General features: G+C 45.6%; 1 protein-coding gene and 1 long non-coding RNA gene across 7 annotated transcripts in view; one reads left to right on the forward strand and one right to left on the reverse strand.

Moving 5' to 3' along the window:
* Window positions 1-2920: 2920 nt before the first annotated feature.
* HNRNPA2B1 (heterogeneous nuclear ribonucleoprotein A2/B1) lies at window positions 2921-16880 on the reverse strand. Of its 6 annotated transcripts, XR_011313972.1 has the most exons (12): window positions 16737-16869; window positions 16327-16437; window positions 11045-11191; window positions 10754-10964; window positions 10576-10677; window positions 10410-10496; window positions 10100-10174; window positions 9118-9243; window positions 8601-8744; window positions 8338-8435; window positions 7039-7144; window positions 2921-3078 (listed from the first exon to the last, which is right to left on the reverse strand). XR_011313972.1 is itself a non-coding variant. In XM_069729883.1 (11 exons), the coding sequence occupies exons 1-10, from the start codon at window positions 16740-16742 to the stop codon at window positions 8359-8361; spliced, it is 1038 nt and encodes a 345-aa protein (XP_069585984.1). In that variant the 5' UTR covers window positions 16743-16869; the 3' UTR covers window positions 7039-7144; window positions 8338-8358. The 6 variants fall into 6 exon arrangements, 5 of the variants coding, with proteins under 5 accessions (XP_069585984.1, XP_069585986.1, XP_069585987.1 ...); XM_069729883.1 differs by lacking the exon at window positions 2921-3078 and having other exon boundaries at window positions 8649-8744; XM_069729886.1 differs by lacking the exons at window positions 2921-3078; window positions 7039-7144 and adding an exon at window positions 7693-8171 and having other exon boundaries at window positions 16737-16880.
* Window positions 16881-17336: 456 nt separating this feature from the next.
* The window catches only part of LOC138642006 (uncharacterized), a 37672-nt gene continuing 28699 nt past the window's right edge, over window positions 17337-26309 (forward strand). The window contains exon 1 of the long non-coding RNA XR_011313973.1: window positions 17337-17397. This is a non-coding gene — a long non-coding RNA (uncharacterized lncRNA). The remainder of the gene's footprint in view (window positions 17398-26309) is intronic.

The following is a 26309-nucleotide window of genomic DNA, read 5'->3' on the forward strand; positions in this document are numbered from 1 at the left end:
ATTCAAGGGATACAATAGCGTCTAGGGATAGGGTCAGCAGGCTCTCCAGACATCCCCCAACCTTTTTTGTTGTAACAGCACCTCGCCCTGAAGTATCCTCGTATGATACTGGGCCCATCGGACCGCTGGAATACAGGATGAGAGAGAGCCTAACAAAGACATGGCTCTTCTAAGAGACATGGCGGGGGTTTTGAGAGGTGTTTAGCACCTGAAGGTGCAGACAATCAATTTTCTCGTGAGGCAAACGGCATTCCTGAACCTGGGAATCCAGGGTCAGGCTAAAAAAAAAAAAAAAAAACCGCTGTAACCCTGATTTTTTAACATTTAGCATCCACCCCAGACGCTCCAGGGCAGACATTACTTTATGTAACTGCTCCAGACAGTGATCCGCCGTTTTACCTACGATAAGGAGATCGTCCAGGTAGGGGATTATTAGAATGTCAGACTCATGTAGATGTGCCATAACTTCAGCCATTACCTTGGTAAACACCCAAGGGGCAACCGATATAAAGGGAAGGGCCCTATACTGGAAGTGTCTGACTACCCCATCCAACCGTACCGCCACCCTCAGGAATAGTTGGTGTCCTGCATAAATGGGGATATGGTAATAGGCGTCCTTTAAATCCAATACTACCATAAAGCAGTTTTTAAACAGTAGCTTTATTGCGGTGTTAATAGTCTCCATTTTAAATGATTGTACAGTCAGAAAATTGTTAAGAGCCCTAAGGTTAATAATTGTTCTGAAGGAGCCGTCAGGTTTACGTATCAGGAATAGAGGGGAGTAGAATCCTCTACCCTGTTCTCCTTCTGGAACCTCTGATAGGACATTCTTATTGAGCAGGTCGTGAACTTCTGTTTCCAGGGCCGCCTGTTCTGCTGGAGAGGACCTGAGTGGTGTAATTCTGAAGAAATTCTGAGGGATAGAGAACTCTAGCCGCAGATCCGTAGCTATTATTCCCAAAATCCAATCGCTACTGGAAATTTTGGACTAGGCCGGGTAGAAGGCAGATAGTCTACCTCCCACCGGGGCGACTAGTCATTGGGGTGGTTTTTTGACCTCACGGGATGGCTCGTGACGTCCCCCACCTCTAAACATAAATCCAGTACCTTTCTTCTTTTTATCGTCCCATCTGCTCTGGTCTCTAGCTGGTCTTCTTCGAAAGAACCTTTTCCCTGCGAAGGGACGCCTGTAAGAAGTAGTCGGTAGACTGGGAAATTTCTTCTTCTCGTCTCCGGCTTTCTCCAGCAGTTCGTCTAGGACTGGACCGCACAGGTATTCCCCTTCGCATGGGATAGAGCACAGACGGGATCTGGATTGAAGGTCACCCGGCCAACATTTCAGCCATAGGGCCCTGCGTGTCGCGTTTGATAATCCTGCCGCTCTAGCCGCCATTCTTGCAGAATCTGCAGATGCGTTCGCGAGAAAGGCAGCGGCATTCTGAATTGTTGGCAGGAATTTTAACAGATTCTCTGGAGACTCCCTCTTCCAATTTGGACCCTAGTTGATCCAGCCAGACCATCATTGATCTGGCTGCACATGTCGCAGCTACTGCAGGTCTTAGGGCACCCGCCGACATCTCCCATGTCCCTTTAAGAAACGAGTCAGCCTTATCGAGAGGATCCTTTAGGGAAGCCATGTCGTCAAAGGGAATAGATGATTTTTTTTTAGACGCCTTAGCCACCGCTGCGTCCAATTTTGGTCCCTTATCCCATGTGTTCACCAGGGGGTCCTCAAAGGGATATCTACGTTTAAAGGCCGGTGGAAAGGAGCCTTTTTTCCTCTGGCTTTTTCCATTCCCTTTTGATAAGGTTCTGAACCTTGTCATTAAGCGGAAATGACCTACGCTTTTTTGGGTCTAGTCCACCAAACATTAGGTCCTGCGCTGAAAGTTCTGGCCTTTCGTCAGCCACCCCCATGGTGGATCTAACTGATTTGATCAGCCTGCCCAGCGGGAAAAATAATTAGAATCCTCTTCTGAAGAGGATGCCGAGACATGTTTCTGAATCATTCTCCCTTCTAGGGCCAGCGGACGAATCCGAAGCGCTAGGCTCCCTTCTTTTGGAAGGCTCCCCCTGGGACAGGGATTTCAGGGAATCTTTCACTTCCTTTCTGATAATCTCCCTAAGGTTTGACGTAAAATCAGGAGACTCTTCCGCCACCTATGGGAGCAGAGAAAAAGGCTATGTAACTCAACTGGTGCTACCGCTATACAGTGTTCCCATCAATCTATACCCTACAGTCTGCCGCACACACGACTGACAAAGGGCAAGCGCATAGTGCGCACTCGTTTTTTACCTTACCAGCGCATTTTTTCCCCTAAGGAAGTAAACATAGGAAAAAACTGCATCAGGGTACGTTCACGAAGATCTCCTACCCAGGCAGTAGCGGTAGGTACCGGATTACTGGAGGAGGAGGGGGGTGGGGGTGGGGATTTGACATGGCATCTGCTAATTATTCCATCAAATTTAGCATTGAAAGTCAGATGGCGCACCTTCCCTTCCTTCCAAGTCATGCCGTGCGCCCAAACAGAAGCATTCCCCCACATATGGGGTATTTGCACACAAAAAAAAAAAAAAAAAAAAAAAAAAAAAAAAAACTGGCCTAGGGATGAAATTTGAATGCAGCAAAACAGGGTATGGAGGGGGAGTAAATGATCGCAGGAGACAATCTTCATTCGCAGTTTTACTAGTAGTAAAAATGATACAATATTTTGTGCCATTACTGGGATTATTTTTGTGTGCTTTTATTCAACTTTTTTTTGTAGTTTTAAGACATCACTTCCATACAAATGGCTCCTTGAATAGCGATATCCTTGCATGGTTTGCTAGACAACCTAAATATGGCAAAGGAAGTAAGATTTGGCAATACTGAATTTACCATGTGTAAAAAAAAAAACAAAAAAAACACTTACTCCATCTGTAAGGAAAATATAAAATTCTTTATTTAAAAATCTTTCACAGCTATAAAAATTATGTATGCACAATGTTTCATGATGGCATGTTTCTTCTGTTACATTGACATAAATAGGTCAAATCTGTTATTTGCATTCCCTTTCAGATCTTCAACCTTGTTACCTGCTAGACAAAGAACATAATATTGTGTTATATTGGCAGACTTGGGGGGTTTAGACCACAAGTACTATCACATCCACAATCATAAAATCTGTAATAAACTGCAATAAATGTTCCTTCTTTCAGAGAACTGCCTTTAGCCCAGTACAATATAACCTCAGTTTGTATAACTTGCTGGGACACCAGAAGTCTTGTGCGATTTTTGCATCTGAACCGAGGCAGGGGGTTTATGGTGTACTGCCAAATGACATGTAATACTTTTGATTCTTCCACTACAAATATTTTGAGCAACATGAGAACAAAGTGTAATGTGCCCATCTTAAAGAAGCACTCCTTTAAAGTTTTTATTGTCTTCATATATTGTCGTTCATCTTATATAGCACTGTGTACTTTACAATTGCACATTTTGCCTTTCTACCCAATAAATTCTTCTTTTATCTGCTGTGTAGAAACAGGAAGTCTCTTGTCCCAGCACTGATCATTCACCTCTTCACTTCCTGACCCAGCTTCTCCCTCCTCCCATCTGAATGGGACTTCTGCAGTGACCGACTCCTACAGTGAAAATGTACCTCCTGTTTCTACCTAGAGCTTAGAAGGAGTCGGCTAGTCAGTTTTTAGGCACATGACGTCATAGACCTAATAGAAAAGAAGAATTAGCTGGGTAGAAGGGCACAATGAGCAGTTGTAAGTACACAGTGCTACATAATATGATGACTGCAATATATTAAGAAAATACAAATTTAGATTGGAGGGTTTCTTAAACAGTTTCAAGTCTTACTCTTAATGTGCAATATACCATATTTTTCAGACTATAAGAACCACTCCACCCCCCCCTCATATTTTGCAGAAAACAGGTGCATCTTAGTCAGAATGTAACATACTTACAATAAGCGAGGTGGCAGCAGGAATCGGGCGAGTTCTTATGGTGGTCTGACACTGCAGGGTGATGATCTCACTCCCACCCCGATGTCACCGAACCTGCCGCATCGGGAAAGCCCGGAGCACCTGCACTTCCATTGCCTTGATGTCGTGGCCTCCAGGAAAATGGCCACCGGAAGCAGCACATGCAGATTGAGATCTCTGCAATGATCTCTATATGCACATGCGCCACCTCCGTCTGGCGGCCTTTTCCTGGAGGCCACAGCATCAAGGCAATGGAAGTGCAGGGGCTCCGGTGTTTCACAAAAACGTCACTGAAGTCCCCACACCACCAAACCTGTAGCACCATTCTTGGGATGGGGTTTTCAGGAGATAACTGCATCGCAGGAATGGATGTGCGGGGGCTCCAGGCTTTCACAAGATGTTGGTGAAGCCCCCACACCACCAAACCTGCCTCACCAGTCAGGGTCATAACATCGCCAGACCACTAAACACCCCCTGTGACTCGGCTCCACCAGTGCTGCTGACCCCTCCAAGGTAAGTTGAATTCAGGACTGCAAGACGGACCCCCATTTGATGCATTAATTTTTTCCCATCCTGAAAATTTGGGATGTGCCTTATAGTCCGAAAAATATGGTAAAGTTTAAATATTTCAAGATTGTAAATATTTAACAAGCCTTTTCCTTTTATCCAGTGGCCAACTGCAAACAAGGGTTACTGTGGTGACAAACTCACTTACCTTCCTCAGCTCCACGGCTGCTCATGGTATCTTATTGTATGCAGCTCTGGCGTCACGTCGACAGTCGTACAGACAATAGCTGGGCTCAGCAGCTCATGCCATCAACTCTGGCTGTTGCAGAGATAAGTTATTGTCTGCAGAGCTCTTGACAATAACAGACCCTGGGAGAAGGGGCAGACTCCGTGCCAGAGCAGAGGAAGGAGAGTTCAAAAGCCTTAGAAGTAACGGTCACAAGTTCCCAATGCAAGTCTGCTGGTTCTCAGTTATATTGAGTTATGACTTTCGGATTGCCCAGCACGCAGGTCACAAACTGCTGATAAAAGATGCAGACTGCCTGATAAGTTACCTGCCCCTAGTTTTACACTTTAGATTAGTAGCACCACTCCAGGGTTGCAATAAAAACAGAATACAGGAGTGGCTCTTTAAGGTTTCCATTATTTTATATGTAAGCAGTAGTCTTCAGCATGCTTAATGTTACACCAAGAAGGAAGTCTTCAGCTAAACCACAGTAGTGTCTCAAGAAGCCCAGCCTGTGTTATAGGAGGCTTTAACCCTTTCACGACATGCGCCGTACTATTACTGCGCATACCATGTCACCCCCTTTGATGTGGGCTCCGGCGGTGAGCCCACATCAAAGTCGCGACATGTCAGCTGTTTTGTACAGCTGACATGTGCGCGCAGTAGCGGCAGGTGAAATCGCTATTCACCCGCCGCTATTAACCTGTTAAATGCCGCTGTCAAACGCAGACAGCGGCATTTAACCGGCGCTTCCGGACGGGCGGAAATGTCATAGCCGACCCCCATCACATGATCGGGGGTAGGCCATGCATCAGGATGGTAACCATAGAGGTCCTTGAGACCTCTATGGTTACTGATGCCGGCCTGCTGTGAGCGCCCCCCTGTGGTCGGCGCTAACAGCACACCTGCATTTCAGCTACATAGCAGCGATCTGATGATCGCTGCTATGTAGCAGAGCCGATCGCTGCTATGTAGCAGAGCCGATCAGGCTATGCCAGCTTCTAGCCTCCTATTGAAGCATGGCACAAGTAAAAAAAAAAAAAAAAAAAGGCTTTTAAAAATATGACAAAATTATAAAGTTTAAATCACCCCCTTTCGCCCCATCCTAAAAACAAAAAAAAACAAAAAACACCTACACGTATTTGGTATCGCCGCGTTCAGAATCGCCCGATCAAGAAAAAGCATTAACCTGATCGCTAAACAGCGTAGCCAGAAAAAAAAAAATCGAAACGTTAGAATTACGTTTTGGTCGCCGCGACATTGCATTAAAATGCAATAACGGGCGATCAAAAGAACGTATCTGCACCGAAATGGTATCATTAAAAACGTCAGCTCGGCACGCAAAAAATAAGCCCTCACCCGACCCCAGATCACGAAAAATGGAGACGCTTCGGGTATCGGAAAATGGCACTTTTTTTTAGCAAAGTTTTGAATTTTTTATTCACCACTTGGATAAAAAAAAAAAACCTAGACATGTTAGGTTTTGTGAACTTGTAATGACCTAGAAAATCACAAAGGCATGTTAGTTTTAGCATTTAATGAACCTAGCAAAAAAGCCAAACAAAAAACAAGAGTGGGATTGCACTTTTTTTGCAATTTCACCGCATTTGGAATTTTTTTTTCCCGTTTTCAAGTAAAAGACATGGTAAAACCAATGGTGTCGTTCAAAAGTACAACTCGTCCCGCAAAAAATAAGCCCTCACATGACCATATTGACGGAAAAATAAAAAAGTTATGGCTCTGGGAAGGAGGGAAGTGAAAAACGAAAACGCAAAAACGAAAAAGGGCCGTGACTTGAAGGGGTTAAAGGCAGAGGCCATCTGAAATCATGCACACCTAAGGCCTCTTTCACACTTCCGTTGTTTGGCCAACGTCGCAATGCGTCGTTTTGGAGAGAAAAAAAAAAAAAGACGCATCCTGCAAAGTTGCCCACAGTATGCGTATTTTCTCCATAGACTTGCATTAGCCACGTATTGCCACACATCGCATCCGTCATGCAACGGATGCGTCTTGATTTTGCAGCCAGTTGTGACGAAAAAAAAAAACGTTCAATGTAACGTTTTTTCGTCCGTCGGAACCGCCATTTCTAACCGTGCATGCGCGGCCAGAACTCCGCCCTCTCCTCCTCGGAACTTGTAATGGGCAGCGGATGCGTCTGAAAACTGCATCTGCTGCCCACGTTGTGCACTATTTGCACAAGGTACGTCGGGCCAACGGTTTGCGATGACCCCGTACCGATGTAAATGTGAAAGAGGCCTAACTTAAAAGTGTAGATCAAAAGCAAGGTCAGGGCACATGAACACACAGCACAGCATGCCGAGAAAATTTACCTGTAAGAATTCCAGAGGTTTGGGCTGCATTCACATGTATACCATTTCACTGGTTGCGACGTACGTCAGCCTATGTCAGACTGCTTGTCCATTTTTCAAGTCACTGCTAGAATTCCAGCAAAAGAAAAACCGTACTAAGAATCTTGCAAATGGTTATGTTGGACTTTAAAAAAAAATGACAAATTAATGGTTAAAAGCCAATTCATTAGCTAAACTGTAAACTCAATCATCTCTTTGAATAAAAGAAAATAGGATCTTACCTACAGAGGTTTAACTGAAGCTTAGCACTACTTTGCTCTACCCCCTCAGCTTTCGCAGACATCCTTAATCTAGTGTAGCACAAACTTTTTTTCCAGGACTTTAGCTCAGTGTATAACAACTGAACTTAGAAGTCGTTCAAGGCTTCTCTTCTACTAGACCTGTGTCTCTGGGTTGAGTACCTCGCTGGAAATACCGCCTTTTACTTGCCACGGAAGAAGCAGCTGCATCTAAAAGATCTGAACAGGAGCTTCTCTTTGCAGAGATCCCCTTTGTTATCTAAATACTTTTCTCCTTAAGACTTGCAGAACACAAACACTGAACAGTATGGTAACACGATACTCATGGCTATTCCTTTCCTTGTGGCATGACAAAGGCATACATCTAGAGACAAGATTTCCTTTCGAATTATTTTATTAAATGAAAGTGTACAACAGCTTAACTACACACACACACACTGAAAGTTTAAAGGAAAAATAAAAAGTCTCATATTACACCATGATCCTGGCTAGTTTTGAACTGTTCAGAAATCTTAAAAAAAGGTTCACGTTACCTGGAACTTAAAAATTTAACATTATCAAAAAGGAATGCTGCTGCACTCTTTACAAAGACCACTACAAAGAAACAATTAAAAACCTAGTAAACTGACTCAAAAAGGCGTATTTTACAGTCCTTCCTCCATTGTAAGGTAAAGTACTTAAATATATTCCAATCCATTCACAAAATGGCTCTCTGCATCTGCTCTGGTGTCTTCTGTCATATCACTGCATGTTCTATGCATGACTGAGATAATGACTCCTTAAACTTTGTAATCTCGATAACCTGCAGCTGCGTTACCTCTGGGCTCTCATCCTCTCCTATTTATACAGTGAAGCCTGTTTCAACAGAAGTAAAGAGTAAAAAGAATAGGTTATGATATGATCCATCTAGCCAGTTAAAAGACAATACTATCCTGATAAGCTTAGCCTGTAGCTAACCAAATGTGTTTATATGAACAAAATTCAATTACAGCTACTGTGCCCAGTTAGAAACCTCACTCACCCAGAAGGTCTTGACTGGAAATTAGTAGCGATTTCTCCCTCCTCCATATCCACCGCTGCTGCCTCCACCTCCACCTCCACTTCCAGGACCATAGTTTCCTAGGAAAAATAATTCAAATACTCATACACAGAAATCCAATGACTATTTTAGGGTAACACATCTAATACATTTCCAGTTACAAAATTTAGGAAACATCCCCAAATCCCTGTTTTTTCTTTTAGGTATTGTCACACAAGTGGCAATCACAAGTATTTGTAGCTTACCACCACCACCATATGGTCCTCCCATGTTCCTGCTGCCTCCGAAGTTACCTCCGCTTTTCATTGGGCCATAGTTTGATGACTGCTGGTTGTAGTTTCCAAAGTCATTGTAGTTTCCTCCACCACCACCACCACCACCGTAGTTTCCTAAGGTGACAAGCGAGTTGTCAGCAAAGTTGACTTTGCAGAGAAATTATAAGGGATAGTTTTGACCCCCTAAACGGTCTGCACGGTCCCAACACAAAGGCTTGTAGACTAGATCCTGCAGGGGTTTATTCCCCATCTTTGAGTCTGGGCTTAATTATCTACTGCAGTAAGATAGAGGCAGCTATCGCTGCAGCTAGTTTTCTGACAAGGGGCAGTAAGGAGGGAGGACCATCTCTGAACAACAAGATTTTTTTTTTTTTTTTTTTTTACGCATCATTTTATTTTTTCAATTAAAGCCAAAGATCACAGAAATGGCTCATTGTGTGCATTTTCCATGCTTAGTGTCCCTTTATCACTGAAGTCACCACATTACCTCCACCATAGTTGTCATATCCACCGCCATAGCCACCACCTTGATTTCCATAGCCAGGGCCGCCACCACCACCACCATATCCACCTCGTCCACCACCATAACCTTGTCCGCCACCAAAGTTTCCACCTGAATGAATGTAAATACAATGTCAGTAACACAATACAACAATCTTCTTACTGCACTGAGTTAAGCGCAGAGCCAACAAACATTTATTTATAGGACACTGTGACCTGCTGCTAGTTTATGTTGTAGAAAGCTACAGTTTTGCAGCAGAAAATTCTGATACTATTATGACTAGATTTAGAAGAAATTCCTGTCCTTAAAGGGAACCTGTCACCTGAATTTGGCGGGACTGGTTTTGGGTCATATGGGCGGAGTTTTCGGGTGTTTGATACACCCTTTCCTTACTTGCTGGCTGCAATATTGGATTGAAGTTCATTCTCTGTCCTCCGTAGTACATGCCTGCACAAGGCAAGATTGCTTTGCGCAGGCATGTACTACGGAGGACATAGAATGAACTTCAATCCAATATTGCAGCCAGCATGCAGCCAGCAGGTAAGGAAAGGGTGAATCAAACACCCGAAAACTCCGCCCATATGACCCAAAACCAGTCCCGCCAAATTCAGGTGACAGAGTCCCTTTAATGTCAAATCAAAGCCAAGCCAGGTCACTGGAGCACTTGCAGGAATTTCAGAAAAACCTGTCACATTAATATACAGTACAGTAGGTAAGAGCATTTGTACAAGCGTGTGTACACATATCAGGCTTATAGCTCCACACTTGGAAGTGTAGATTTACTGCCAAGGACTATATCAAATATTGATTTTGAAACAGTTTTTCCGATTTTTTTAGAACTTACAAGTCCTTGCCATTTAATTTACAGTTCATAAAGAGCATACAAGAATTTGGGAAGTGTTTAAAATTTAAGAATTCAGCAACAGGGAAGAAAAAAAAAAAAAAAAAAAAAAAAACAACAACTTACCTCCTTGACCACCACCACCACCACCACCGTATCCATTGTAACCGTCACCATATCCACGACCACCGCCATAGCCATCTATCAGAGGAAAAGAGTGACGGTGTTAAAGTTTGGCAATTATTAAATTTCCATTCAATGCTAAATTATGTATAGTCTCCATGTAAAAGGAGCTAGTATCACCCGTTTCAACATACATTTTCATGACGCAATGCTTTAGGAAGATTTCAAAATATTCTTTAGTTTGGAGAGACTTCAAATGCATTGTCTGCGCTATAAACATGTCTATAATCGTAAATAATATGATGTGACGTACCAGAACCTCCTCTGAAGTTGCTGCCAGGCCCTGAGCCAAAGTTTCCACCGCCGCCACCACCACGGGAGTCACCAAAACCAAAGTTACCTACAACATAAGTATACATTCAGAATGTGCTTCATAAGCCTGAAGACTGTAAACCTGCACATAATGGCTAGATGCATACCTCCCCTGCTGCTCCTAGTGCTCTGTACTTCATGCATTTCTTGCCTTGATAATGCCTTCCTGACTTCTGCATTGTGTCCGTTTATGGTGTGATACTTTTGCACTACAAGAGATTCCATTTAGCTTTATTGATAGCATCTTCGAGACAATAACATAAAAGCAAAGAATAAGACACTCACAGACAATTTTATCCACAGGATCATGGTCATCGAATGTCACAAAGCCAAAGCCTCTCTTTTTGCCAGATTGTTTATCTGTGATAACTTCAATGCTATCAATTTTTCCATATTCTTCAAAATATTCCCTGAGGTGATGTTCATCAGTGTCTTCCTTGATACCGCCAACAAAGAGCTTCTTAACTGTAACATGGGCTCCGGGTTTCGCAGATTCCTGGGAAAGAGAACCTAAGTGAGACAAAATAGACGCAAGAGGAGACATCATGACATCAGAAGATGTAAACATGAAATTACCTCTCTTGCTACAGCTCGCTTGGGCTCCACAACTCTTCCGTCAATAGAATGGGGCCTGGAGGACATGGCAGCGTCAACTTCATTCATAGAGGAGAAAGTCACAAACCCAAAGCCCCTGGATCTTTTGCTTGCAGGGTCCCTCATGACCTATAGGAGAGAAAAAAGAACTATACTATATAAAATCTCTTATTTTAGACAACTGATATTTTAATGCTTATTGAAAGTGTGCAATTCTTTATTCCAAAAGGCACAAAAAATAAGCATATTTGAATCAATACTGTGTGGCAATTTTGATGCACAAAAAAAGCACAAGCCCTTAGATGACTGTATGGCGTTCATCAGAGGCATCCATGTCACACAATTTAAATTTATATAGCGCCAGCATATTCTGCAGCACTTTACATTATAGAGGGGACTTGTACAGACAATAGACATTACAGCATAACAATAAACACAGATTCAAAACATACCAAGAGGAGTGAGGGCCCTGCTCGCAAGCTTACAAACTATGAGGAAAAAGGGGAAACACGAGAGGTGGATGGTAACAATTGTATTCGTTGTTCGGACCAGCCATAGTGTAAGGCTCGGGTGATCATGTAAAGCTGCATGAACCAGTTAACAGCCTAAACATTTAACAATACAGACACAGAGGGCTATTAATTGCATAAAGTGTATGAGAACATGATGCGAGGAACCAGATTGTGGTTTAAGTTTTTTTGAATGGGCCACACAGGGATAGTTAGGTTAATGTGTTGAGGCGGTAGGCCAGTCTGAACAAATGCGGTTTTAGGGCACGCTTAAAACTGTGGAGATTGGGGATTAATCGTATTACCCTGGGTAGTGCATTCCAAAGAATTGGTGCAGCACGTGAAAAGTCTTGGAGACAGGAGTGGGAGGTTCTAATTATTGAGTATGTTAACCTCAGGTCATTAGAAGAACGGAGAGCACAGGTAGGGTGGTAGGCTGAGACCAAGAAGGAGATGTAGGGTGGTGCTGAGCCATGGAGTGCTTTGTGGATGAGGGTAATAAGTTTCTACTTGATTCTGGAGTGGATGGGTAACCAGTGTAATGACTGGCACAAAGTAGAGGCATCGGTGTAATGATTGGTGAGGAATATGACCCTGGCTGCAACATTCAGGACAGACTGGAGAGGGGAGAGTTTGGTAAGAGGGAGGACTATTAAGAGAGAGTTACAATAGTCAAGACATGAATGAATAAGAGAAACAGTAAGGGTATGTGCACACTTAGAATGAACCTCTGCAGATTTTTCCGCAGCAGATTTTAGAAATCCGCAGGTAAAAGGCACTGTGTTTTACCGCTGTTTTTGCGTTTTTTGTGCGGATTCCCCTGCGGTTTTACACCTGCAGATTCTTATTGTGGAGCAGGTGTAAACCGTTGCGGAATCCGCACAAAATTGACATGCTGCGGAATGTAAACCGCTGCATTTCCGCACGTTTTTTTTTCCACAGCATGGGCACAGCGTTTTCTGTTTTCCATAGGTTTACATCGTACTGTAAACTCATGGGAAACTGCTGTGGATCCGCAGCAAAATCCGCAACGTGTGCACATAGCCTAAGAGTTTTTGCAAAGTCAAAAGTAACAAAAGGTTGAATTCCAGATATAATGCAGATAAGAACAGCGTGCCAGTGATCGGATGTGGGGGGTGAATGAAAGCTCAGAATCAATTGTGACCCCAAGGCAGCGGGCATGTTGCTTGGGAGTAATGGTGGAACCACACATGGAGATGGCAATGTCAGGCAAAGGTAGGTTAGTAGAGAGAAAACACGAGGAGTTCAGTTTTTGACAGGTTCAGTTTCAGATAGAGGGAGGACATGATGTTAGAGACAGCGGTAAGACAATCACTGGTGTTTTCTAAAAAGGCAGGCATAATGTCAGGAGAAGAAGTGTATAACTGGGTGTCATCAACATAGAGATGGTACTGGAAACCAAATCTACTGATTGTTTGTCCAATAGGGGCAGTATACAAAGAAGAGGAGGGGGCCTAGGACTGAACCTTGAGGAACCCCAACAGTTAGGGGAAGGTGAGAGGAAGAGGAACCAGCAAACGATACAGTGAAAGAGCGTTCAGAGAGATAGGAGAACGGTGTCCTTGAGGCCGATGGAGCGGAGCATAGCGAGGAGGAGCTGATCCAGTGTTGAATGCTGCGGAGAGATCCAAGAGAATTAGCATGGAGTAGTGACCATTAGATTTAGCTGTTAGTAGATCATTAGAGACTTTAGTGAGGGCAGTTTCAGTAGTGTAAAGAGCAGAAATCAGATTGAAGAGGGTTGAGAAGAGAGTTATCTGAGAGATAGCGGGTAAAGGTACCTTCACACATAACGATATTGTTAACGATATCGTTGCTATTTGTGACGTAGCAACGATATCGTTAATGAAATCGTTATGTGTGACAGCGACCAACGATCAGGCCCCTGCTGGGAGATCGTTGGTCGCTGAATAAAGTCCAGAACTTTATTTCGTCGCTGGACTCCTGCTGACATCGCTGGATCGGCGTGTGTGACACCGATCCAGCGATGTCTTCACTGGTAACCAGGGTAAACATCGGGTAACTAAGCGCAGGGCCGCGCTTAGTAACCCGATGTTTACCCTGGATACCATGCTAAAAGTAAAAAAAAAAAAAAAAAAACACTAGATACTTACCTAACGCTGTCTGTCCTCCAGCGCTGTGCTCTGCACTCCTCCTGTACTGGCTGGGAGCCGGAAAGCAGAGCGGTGACGTCACCGCTCTGCTTTCCGGCTCACAGCCAGTACAGGAGGAGAGCAGAGAAGCAGAGCGCAGCGCTGGAGGACAGACAGCGGTAGGTAAGTATCTAGTGTTTGTTTTTTTTTACTTTTAGCATGGTAACCAGGGTAAACATCGGGTTACTAAGCGCGGCCCTGCGCTTAGTTACCCGATGTTTACCCTGGTTACCGGCATCGTTGGTCGCTGGAGAGCGGTCTGTGTGACAGCTCTCCAGCGACCAAACAGCGACGCTGCAGTGATCCGGATCGTTGTCGGTATCGCTGCAGCGTCGCTTGATGTGAAGGGGCCTTAAGACCAGGAGGAGTTTAGAGATGAAGGGAAGATTAGACAGGTCTATAGATAGCGGCCAGTTTTGGTCCGAGGGATGGTTTTTTTAAGTAATGAATGTATGATGGCATGTTTAAATGAGGGAAAGCTACGGGAAGAAAGAGGAGGATTTTTTTTTTTTTTTGGTGGGAGGTGACAGCAGGGGAAAGGGACTGGAGGAGATGTGACGGAATGGGGTCACTAGTGCAAGTGGTCGGGCGAGAAGATGCAAGGAGCCCGATTACTTCTTCTGTGGCTGGTTTAAAGTCAGAGAGTGAACTACATGCAGTGAGGGAGGAAGGACAGTGCATGGTATGAAGGGATTGGGAGATAATTTCCTGTCTGATATGGTCAATTTTTTATTTTAAGTAATTGGCCAGATCGTCAGAGCGGAGATCCGTGGTTGGGGCCTGCACTCTTGGCAGTTCTTGACAGAATGAAAGAAGGTTGTGGTCAGAAAGCGGGGGAGGGGAGTTTGTGAAATCAGCCACTGAGCAAAGCCGAGAGAAGACCAAGTTGAGGGAGTTTCAGTCTTCACTGAGAGGCATTATATGCTAAACGTGATGTGAACTTGACCTTAAAATAAAAGCACGTGCGACACAGTAACAAGTCACTATTCTCATACACCACGTGCAGAATTTACAATGCATATGCAAGACATAAGGCTACGTTCACATTAGCGTTGTGCGGTGCTGTGTCGGCGACGCAATGCACAACGCAGCTTTTTGTGACGCATGTGTTCATTTTTGCATGATTTTTGGCGTAGAAAAAACTGCATCATGCAGGGTCCTCTGCGCCCTGACAGTTGCGCCAAAATGACGCATGCGTCACAAAACGCAAGACATCGCATGACCATGCGCCCCCCCCCAATGTTAAATATAGGGGCGCATGACGCATGCATCGCCGCGGCTGCGCCCGACGCTGCCCCGCACAACGCTAATGTGAACGTAGCCTAAGTAACACTGCAAACACAAGGACCAGTGGAAATAACAGGATGCTGAGGATTTTCAAGCTTACATTATATTGTGTTACATTTACACCCCGTGCACCATATAAACAGGAATAAACGTAACACCAGAGGATTATGTACAGGAAAGCATCTGCCGAAAAGCAAAGCACAGGCGAGAGGAAACAAGCTGCAGTTATAGGAAGGGGACTGAGCAGCAGGTCAGAGAAATCTGCAGCTCCCTCTGCAGGGAAAGTACGGTATTATGTGCTGGGCATGCATGGACTGATCTACTGGAGAAAGCTGGCAGCAGTCAGGTGCCCAGGGCTGTAGCGGCAGAATAGGTATTAAATGGACCGAATCATAAAACATATAATAAATTGGATTCAGTAGTACACTGCAGGATGTGCTGTAAATGTTTTCATAATTTGGTAAAGCTATGAAATGTCCTATAAATGTCTATTCTGTTCCTGATCTAAGGATCTGGGCTTTTAGTGGAGATGAGTCTGTGTACATGCTCAGTAGTGACCAGAGCTGTGAATTGGAGTCAGAAGTCAGGGAAATTGGGGAGTCAAGAGTCGTGGTTTGGCTTATCGGGGCTATGGCCATCTGACACCGGGATACAGGGTGGATGAAAATGGCACCAATGAGTGGTTTTACATCTAAGTATTGTAAAAACAACAAAAGAGCGTTTCTACCCCAGACACAATAATACAAAGTGTCTGACGCCGGCCAGTAGCGACAGCCAGGGCCAACCACAGCCATCACTACCACCCCCATCAAAATTGGTAATTACGGCACTCAAGTAGTATCCTATTCCATGTAAATCCTGTAAGCAGATATCTTATTTTGTGCAGGCTGAGCTGCTGATCCTGCCTGTACCCTGTGCACACTGCTGTTAGGCTACGTTCACACTAGCGTTGTGCGCCGCTGCGTCGGCGACGCACAACGCACCGAAACACGCTGCGTTTTTCGACGCGTGCGTCGTTTATTGACGAAAATCGGACGCAAGAAAAATGCAACTTGTTGCGTTTTCTTGGTCCGACGCTAGCGTAAAAAAAGACGCACGTGTCGGAAAACGCAACTAGCAAAGACGCATGCGTCCCCATGTTAAACATAGGGGCGCATGACGCGTGCGTCGCCCGACGCTAGCGCGCCGAACGCTAGTGTGAACGTAGCCTTACTGATGAAGGTCACTGTGGGCCCAGAACGCTCCTTCATTGTTGGCCTGGCTGCCTCCCACCCCGGCAGGCTGCTCCGCTTACCACGCAGTCCGTCAGCTTCCCCCATTGCTCGTAGTACGTCCGCAGACTCTCCTCGGTGGTCTCGAAGCTCAGGCCCCCGATGAACAACTTACGGAACTGCTCCTTCTCCCTCTGCAAAACAACACAGAATAAACAAGGCCCCGCGTGCTATAAATAATAATAATAATGGGCAAATTATACAGCGAATTCCTGTCAGGAGAGGCTGAGGAGACCGGGAACAGCCGAGCACAACGCGACGGGCGGGCGGCCGCCATCACGGGGCTGAGGAGACAAGATGGCGACCGAGGAGGGACAAGCGGAGCCGGTGTAGCACCAGCCACTACCTGCGGCGTCACGACCGCTCTCACCCCGGTATCTCACAGCAGCCCTGAGGGTAGTAACGGAAAACCCGGCGGAGCCCCATAACTCACCTCCATGGCGGCCCACACACACAGAAGCGGAGATAAATAAAAAGAAAATAAATTATGCGATGAAGCGACGAGTCCGCCTCTCCCCAGCGACGGCTCTGCGCTTAATGGCGCCCGGACAGACCTTCTTCTAGAACTTTCCCTAGCCGACGGTTAGTCACGCCCATAAGCGGCCATATCTTGTGCCTGCACAGCCAATAGCGAGCGGAGGCTAGGGCAGTGGGCGTGTCCTACCGCTGTCATTCTCACGTCTGCGGTTCTAATATCTTTCCCAGCATAGCAGGAGCCGCGCCGTTTACGTAAGAACTCGCACGGAAATGGAGGCTGCGGCATGCAAACAGCGCTGGCTGCTCTGTGAATAAGGCTACGCCCTAACGCTACAGGACCGGTCTATGTCTGTCCGTGGGGGAGGCGGGATTATGGGACGGGGACTGGGGCTTCTTGTCGTCCATTGTTTGATGGACGTTCGTGTATTTACTGTTATCTGTGCAGGCTCCATCACATTACCGCACTGATACAATGGAGAGCAGCATGTACCTGATGTCAGGACATACCATTCTCAGTGCAATGTGAGCGCTAATCTACAGGGTCATTACATGGCATAAAGCTCATCCACTGCAGAGAAAATGGACCCGTGCTAAATTATCGTCATAGGACGCCCCCTGTAAGTTAGATTTCAGTGTCGATTTCCTTGTGGAATTTAGCTGCAGATTTTCCTTTGTAATAAATAAGATTCTCTGTGAGAATGTACAGGTCTGCATCACGTAGGGCAACGTGCCGAGAATCAGCCGGGGTGTCTTCACATGTTGTAGCGGAATATATACATGGAGTGCAAGTCTACAGCCGGGATCACAGATCTGATCCAGTATGTAGCCGTGATCTGAATATCCTTGTCTACAGCCGGGATCACAGATCTGATCCAGTACGTGGCCGTGATCTGAATATCCTTGTCTACAGCCGGGATCACAGATCTGATCCAGTACGTGGCCGTGATCTGAATATCCTTGTCTACAGCCGGGATCACAGATCTGATCCAGTACGTGGCCGTGATCTGAATATCCTTGTCTACAGCCGGGATCACAGATCTGATCCAGTACGTGGCCGTGATCTGAATATCCTTGTCTACAGCCGGGATCACAGATCTGATCCAGTACGTGGCCGTGATCTGAATATCCTTGTCTACAGCCGGGATCACAGATCTGATCCAGTACGTGGCCGTGATCTGAATATCCTTGTCTACAGCCGGGATCACAGATCTGATCCAGTACGTGGCCGTGATCTGAATATCCTTGTCTACAGCCGGGATCACAGATCTGATCCAGTACGTGGCCGTGATCTGAATATCCTTGTCTACAGCCGGGATCACAGATCTGATCCAGTACGTGGCCGTGATCTGAATATCCTTGTCTACAGCCGGGATCACAGATCTGATCCAGTACGTGGCCGTGATCTGAATATCCTTGTCTACAGCCGGGATCACAGATCTGATCCAGTACGTGGCCGTGATCTGAATATCCTTGTCTACAGCCGGGATCACGGATCTGATCCAGTACGTGGCCGTGATCTGAATATCCTTGTCTACAGCCGGGATCACGGATCTGATCCAGTACGTGGCCGTGATCTGAATATCCTTGTCTACAGCCGGGATCACGGATCTGATCCAGTACGTGGCCGTGATCTGAATATCCTTGTCTACAGCCGGGATCACGGATCTGATCCAGTACGTGGCCGTGATCTGAATATCCTTGTCTACAGCCGGGATCACAGATCTGATCCAGTACGTGGCCGTGATCTGAATATCCTTGTCTACAGCCGGGATCACAGATCTGATCCAGTACGTGGCCGTGATCTGAATATTCTTGTCTACAGCCGGGATCACAGATCTGATCCAGTACGTGGCCGTGATCTGAATATCCTTGTCTACAGCCGGGATCACAGATCTGATCCAGTACGTGGCCGTGATCTGAATATCCTTGTCTACAGCCGGGATCACAGATCTGATCCAGTACGTAGCAGTGATCTGAATATCCTTGTCTACAGCCGGGATCACAGATCTGATCCAGTACGTGGCCGTGATCTGAATATCCTTGTCTACAGCCGGGATCACAGATCTGATCCAGTACGTGGCCGTGATCTGAATATCCTTGTCTACAGCCGGGATCACAGATCTGATCCAGTACGTGGCCGTGATCTGAATATCCTTGTCTACAGCCGGGATCACAGATCTGATCCAGTACGTGGCCGTGATCTGAATATCCTTGTCTACAGCCGGGATCACAGATCTGATCCAGTACGTGGCCGTGATCTGAATATCCTTGACTACAGCCGGGATCACAGATCTGATCCAGTACGTAGCCGTGATCTGAATATCCTTGTCTACAGCCGGGATCACAGATCTGATCCAGTACGTGGCCGTGATCTGAATATCCTTGTCTACAGCCGGGATCACAGATCTGATCCAGTACGTGGCCGTGATCTGAATATCCTTGTCTACAGCCGGGATCACAGATCTGATCCAGTACGTGGCCGTGATCTGAATATCCTTGTCTACAGCCGGGATCACAGATCTGATCCAGTACGTGGCCGTGATCTGAATATCCTTGTCTACAGCCGGGATCACAGATCTGATCCAGTACGTAGCCGTGATCTGAATATCCTTGTCTACAGCCGGGATCACAGATCTGATCCAGTACGTGGCCGTGATCTGAATATCCTTGTCTACAGCCGGGATCACAGATCTGATCCAGTACGTGGCCGTGATCTGAATATCCTTGTCTACAGTCGGGATCACAGATCTGATCCAGTACGTGGCCGTGATCTGAATATCCTTGTCTACAGCCGGGATCACAGATCTGATCCAGTACGTGGCCGTGATCTGAATATCCTTGTCTACAGCCGGGATCACAGATCTGATCCAGTACGTGGCCGTGATCTGAATATCCTTGTCTACAGCCGGGATCACAGATCTGATCCAGTACGTGGCCGTGATCTGAATATCCTTGTCTACAGCCGGGATCACAGATCTGATCCAGTACGTGGCCGTGATCTGAATATCCTTGTCTACAGCCGGGATCACAGATCTGATCCAGTACGTGGCCGTGATCTGAATATCCTTGTCTACAGCCGGGATCACAGATCTGATCCAGTACGTGGCCGTGATCTGAATATCCTTGTCTACAGCCGGGATCACAGATCTGATCCAGTACGTGGCCGTGATCTGAATATCCTTGTCTACAGCCGGGATCACAGATCTGATCCAGTACGTGGCCGTGATCTGAATATTCTTGTCTACAGCCGGGATCACAGATCTGATCCAGTACGTGGCCGTGATCTGAATATCCTTGTCTACAGCCGGGATCACAGATCTGATCCAGTACGTGGCCGTGATCTGAATATCCTTGTCTACAGCCGGGATCACAGATCTGATCCAGTACGTAGCCGTGATCTGAATATCCTTGTCTACAGCCGGGATCACAGATCTGATCCAGTACGTGGCCGTGATCTGAATATCCTTGTCTACAGCCGGGATCACAGATCTGATCCAGTACGTGGCCGTGATCTGAATATCCTTGTCTACAGCCGGGATCACAGATCTGATCCAGTACGTGGCCGTGATCTGAATATCTTTGTCTACAGCCGGGATCACAGATCTGATCCAGTACGTGGCCGTGATCTGAATATCCTTGTCTACAGCCGGGATCACAGATCTGATCCAGTACGTGGCCGTGATCTGAATATCCTTGTCTACAGCCGGGATCACAGATCTGATCCAGTACGTGGCCGTGATCTGAATATCCTTGTCTACAGCCGGGATCACAGATCTGTTCCAGTACGTGGCCGTGATCTGAATATCCTTGTCTACAGCCGGGATCACAGATCTGATCCAGTACGTGGCCGTGATCTGAATATCCTTGTCTACAGCCGGGATCACAGATCTGATCCAGTACGTGGCCGTGATCTGAATATCCTTGTCTACAGCCGGGATCACAGATCTGTTCCAGTACGTGGCCGTGATCTGAATATCCTTGTCTACAGCCGGGATCACAGATCTGTTCCAGTACGTGGCCGTGATCTGAATATCCTTGTCTACAGCCGGGATCACAGATCTGATCCAGTACGTGGCCGTGATCTGAATATCCTTGTCTACAGCCGGGATCACAGATCTGTTCCAGTACGTGGCCGTGATCTGAATATCCTTGTCTACAGCCGGGATCACAGATCTGTTCCAGTACGTGGCCGTGATCTGAATATCCTTGTCTACAGCCGGGATCACAGATCTGATCCAGTACGTGGCCGTGATCAGAATATCCTTGTCTACAGCCGGGATCACAGATCTGATCCAGTACGTGGCCGTGATCAGAATATCCTTGTCTACAGCCGGGATCACAGATCTGATCCAGTACGTGGCCGTGATCTGAATATCCTTGTCTACAGCCGGGATCACAGATCTGATCCAGTACGTGGCCGTGATCTGAATATCCTTGTCTACAGTCGGGATCACAGATCTGATCCAGTACGTGGCCGTGATCTGAATATCCTTGTCTACAGCCGGGATCACAGATCTGATCCAGTACGTGGCCGTGATCTGAATATCCTTGTCTACAGCCGGGATCACAGATCTGATCCAGTACGTGGCCGTGATCTGAATATCCTTGTCTACAGCCGGGATCACAGATCTGATCCAGTACGTGGCCGTGATCTGAATATCCTTGTCTACAGCCGGGATCACAGATCTGATCCAGTACGTGGCCGTGATCTGAATATCCTTGTCTACAGCCGGGATCACAGATCTGATCCAGTACGTGGCCGTGATCTGAATATCCTTGTCTACAGCCGGGATCACAGATCTGATCCAGTACGTGGCCGTGATCTGAATATCCTTGTCTACAGCCGGGATCACAGATCTGATCCAGTACGTGGCCGTGATCTGAATATCCTTGTCTACAGCCGGGATCACAGATCTGATCCAGTACGTGGCCGTGATCTGAATATTCTTGTCTACAGCCGGGATCACAGATCTGATCCAGTACGTGGCCGTGATCTGAATATCCTTGTCTACAGCCGGGATCACAGATCTGATCCAGTACGTGGCCGTGATCTGAATATCCTTGTCTACAGCCGGGATCACAGATCTGATCCAGTACGTAGCCGTGATCTGAATATCCTTGTCTACAGCCGGGATCACAGATCTGATCCAGTACGTGGCCGTGATCTGAATATCCTTGTCTACAGCCGGGATCACAGATCTGATCCAGTACGTGGCCGTGATCTGAATATCCTTGTCTACAGCCGGGATCACAGATCTGATCCAGTACGTGGCCGTGATCTGAATATCTTTGTCTACAGCCGGGATCACAGATCTGATCCAGTACGTGGCCGTGATCTGAATATCCTTGTCTACAGCCGGGATCACAGATCTGATCCAGTACGTGGCCGTGATCTGAATATCCTTGTCTACAGCCGGGATCACAGATCTGATCCAGTACGTGGCCGTGATCTGAATATCCTTGTCTACAGCCGGGATCACAGATCTGTTCCAGTACGTGGCCGTGATCTGAATATCCTTGTCTACAGCCGGGATCACAGATCTGATCCAGTACGTGGCCGTGATCTGAATATCCTTGTCTACAGCCGGGATCACAGATCTGATCCAGTACGTGGCCGTGATCTGAATATCCTTGTCTACAGCCGGGATCACAGATCTGTTCCAGTACGTGGCCGTGATCTGAATATCCTTGTCTACAGCCGGGATCACAGATCTGTTCCAGTACGTGGCCGTGATCTGAATATCCTTGTCTACAGCCGGGATCACAGATCTGATCCAGTACGTGGCCGTGATCTGAATATCCTTGTCTACAGCCGGGATCACAGATCTGTTCCAGTACGTGGCCGTGATCTGAATATCCTTGTCTACAGCCGGGATCACAGATCTGTTCCAGTACGTGGCCGTGATCTGAATATCCTTGTCTACAGCCGGGATCACAGATCTGATCCAGTACGTGGCCGTGATCAGAATATCCTTGTCTACAGCCGGGATCACAGATCTGATCCAGTACGTGGCCGTGATCAGAATATCCTTGTCTACAGCCGGGATCACAGATCTGATCCAGTACGTGGCCGTGATCTAAATATCCTTGTCTACAGCCGGGATCACAGATCTGATCGAGTACGTGGCCGTGATCTGAATATCCTTTTTCAACAAAGAAATGGAGGGCACCATCCAACACAATAGCAAGAAGACAAGGGTTCAACCCACAGCATGACCTACAGTAGAATCCATGAACACCAAGAAAAAGATGTCATGCTATATAAAGGGGAACACCAAACAATAACAAAAGTATGGAGGAATAACTTTGAATACTTTATTATGTCGACCAAAAGCACAAAAAACACACTACAGTTTTAAAAACATTTAAAAAACACACAAATGTGACAGAGATTCCTATAAGGAACCTTCCCCTGGACATGTAATGTGGTATGAGTTCGTATAGACAAAGATATTTACTCAAGGGTACAATTGTCCTAAGTACATATTCAGGATGATAAGTCTAAATATGACACAAACGGCTAATAGCCACACAAAACAATACAAAAAGAAAATTAACATATACATGCCTGGCCCAGCTCGCAGCACAAAAAATAATGGACACTGATACAAGGATATGTAGTCCTATTGTAATAATGGGCAACCACTATACACGTATATATAGCAAACATATCAAATATAGATAGATAATACAAAAAATGAGTGTATACAAAGGTCTAAAGTAGAGCTAATAAATTATCCTGTTATATAATCAGCACATACCTAAACCTGTACATAGTAGGTATACCCATAGATGCCGATATTGACCATAATGTGAACATTGACCAGATGGAATGTTGTATTGTTTAGATAGGCAAAAAAGCCAAATATATACATGATAGATGTACCCCTAATAAACAGGAGATAGCCAAGATAACAGTAAAACAGATAAATGCTGTATAAACCTTCAAGCGTACACCCGCAAAAACATTCATGTAGTTAGCCACACGTAGATGAAGTAAGAAGGCGGCCAAAAGGTAATAAGCCCCTAATGTGGAGATTCATATAAATAGGTTTAATTTTGTCCCATATATATAAAGACCGTGTGTGGATACAAAAACAACCGTAAGCCTGGGCATGCACACCTAGGAGAGACGAACCAATATTAATATATACGGCATAGAACAAAGAGAACACTGAAGGAACAAAAGGCCATCATCCCCGTGCAGATTAGACTGGTAACGCTAATAGGACATGACCAAAATACTCATCCATACAGAGGTCCAGGGGGCAGAAGCCCAACGCGTGTCGCCACCAAAGTGGCTTCGTCAGGGGCAGGTGCCATAGTACACGGTCGACTGCTTTATATACAAACTTAACGCTTACCCTAATGAAAGAATCCAGTTCAGCTGAGGTACGACGGCATAGTGTGACAGATTTTTTTTTTTTTTCTGCATTGAGATAAGAGGTAGGGAATGTAGTCGCTGCCGTGTTATGAGTTTTCTCTCCAAATTATGATTCATTTAGGAGTATTTCTGTGGTGCAACATTATAATAACCCATTTAGTCCGTAGACGACTCCTATCGATTCTTTTTCTATCGCTGCAGCATGAGATTTCTGCCGCATCTGATTGTTTACATTTCAGGGTAGATTGATATATGTGGTTAGTAACTTTATATATTTATATTCACATCTATATATGTTAATTTCGTATATTTGTCTGCACTTGAATGTACTCACGCCTATTATTGTATAGTTCCCTATCGTTGTCTTCATTATGGAGAATCTGTGTAAATATCGCAATATCTTCATTTATGTTCCTATTGGGGCTTTACCACACTGCAGTAGTGGTATCTGCATCTGGCCTCAGTACGAATCATTCGGACAGTTCGTAGGATGGTCTGTTTCTATTATGTGTGTGAGTGTGGGGGGCGGAGTATCCAACGGGCGCGTGCGTAATGCACGTGTCTATAGTCATCTTGGTGCCCCGGAGTATTCCTATTGTGATATGGGGCCTGAGCATGCGCACTATAGCCCTTCACGGCCATCTTGGTACTCTCACAAGTGCCCGGGTGTAGTGCCGTTTTTTATAGTGGCAATATCGTTACTTAGTGTCTATCATGCCGTCGCACCACAGTTTTTAGTTGATATCTTGTTAGGATAAAAGTGTAATGGTATTTTTACAGCCTAGATGACTATTTGCTCTCATTGTTTGTGGGGGGGCGGAGTTTCGAACTAGCACATGCGCAATGCGCGTCCCTGTAGCCATTTTGCTGCTCCGGAGTACTTTCATTATCCATTTCTCAAATATGGGCCTCGGACATGCGCACTAAGTATAGCCTTTATGACTGTTTGCTTTTACTGTGTGTGGGGGGCGGAGTTTCGAACTAGCGCTTGTGCAATGCGCTTCTCTGTAGCCATCTTGGTGCTCCGGAATACTTCCATTATCCATCTTTCAATATGGGTCCCGGACATGCGCACTTAGTGCCTATATGACCATCTTGGCACTCCTGGAAGTACCCACATGCGGTGCTGCTTCCGGCGGCGATAACGCTGATACTCCATGCTTAATCTGTCACACTATGCCGTCGTACCTCAGCTGAACTGGATTCTTTCATTAGGGTAAGCGTTAAGTTTGTATATAAAGCAGTCGACCGTGTACTATGGCACCTGCCCCTGACGAAGCCACTTTGGTGGCGACACGCGTTGGGCTTCTGCCCCCTGGACCTCTGTATGGATGAGTATTTTGGTCATGTCCTATTAGCGTTACCAGTCTAATCTGCACGGGGATGATAGCCTTTTGTTCCTTCAGTGTTCTCTTTGTTCTATGCCGTATATATTAATATTGGTTCGTCTCTCCTAGGTGTGCATGCCCAGGCTTAGGGTTGTTTTTGTATCCACACACGGTCTTTATATATATGGGACAAAATTAAACCTATTTATATGAATCTCCACATTAGGGGCTTATTACCTTTTGGCCGCCTTCTTACTTCATCTATGTGTGGCTAACTACATGAATGTTTTTGCGGGTGTACGCTTGAAGGTTGATACAGCATTTATCTGTTTTACTGTTATCTTGGCTATCTCCTGTTTATTAGGGGTAAATCTATCATGTATATATTTGGCTTTTTTGCCTATCTAAACAATACAACATTCCATCTGGTCAATGTTCACATTATGGTCAATATCGGCATCTATGGGTATACCTGCTATGTACAGGTTTAGGTATGTGCTGATTATATAACAGGATAATTTATTAGCTCTACTTTAGACCTTTGTATACACTCATTTTTTGTATTATCTATCTATATTTGATATGTTTGCTATATATACGTGTATAGTGGTTGCCCATTATTACAATAGGACTACATATCCTTGTATCAGTGTCCATTATTTTTTGTGCTGCGAGCTGGGCCAGGCATGTATATGTTAATTTTCTTTTTGTATTGTTTTGTGTGGCTATTAGCCGTTTGTGTCATATTTAGACTTATCATCCTGAATATGTACTTAGGACAATTGTACCCTTGAGTAAATATCTTTGTCTATACGAA

This window comes from Ranitomeya imitator, chromosome 6 (assembly GCF_032444005.1).
Source record: "Ranitomeya imitator isolate aRanImi1 chromosome 6, aRanImi1.pri, whole genome shotgun sequence".
Lineage (NCBI taxonomy): Eukaryota > Metazoa > Chordata > Amphibia > Anura > Dendrobatidae > Ranitomeya > Ranitomeya imitator.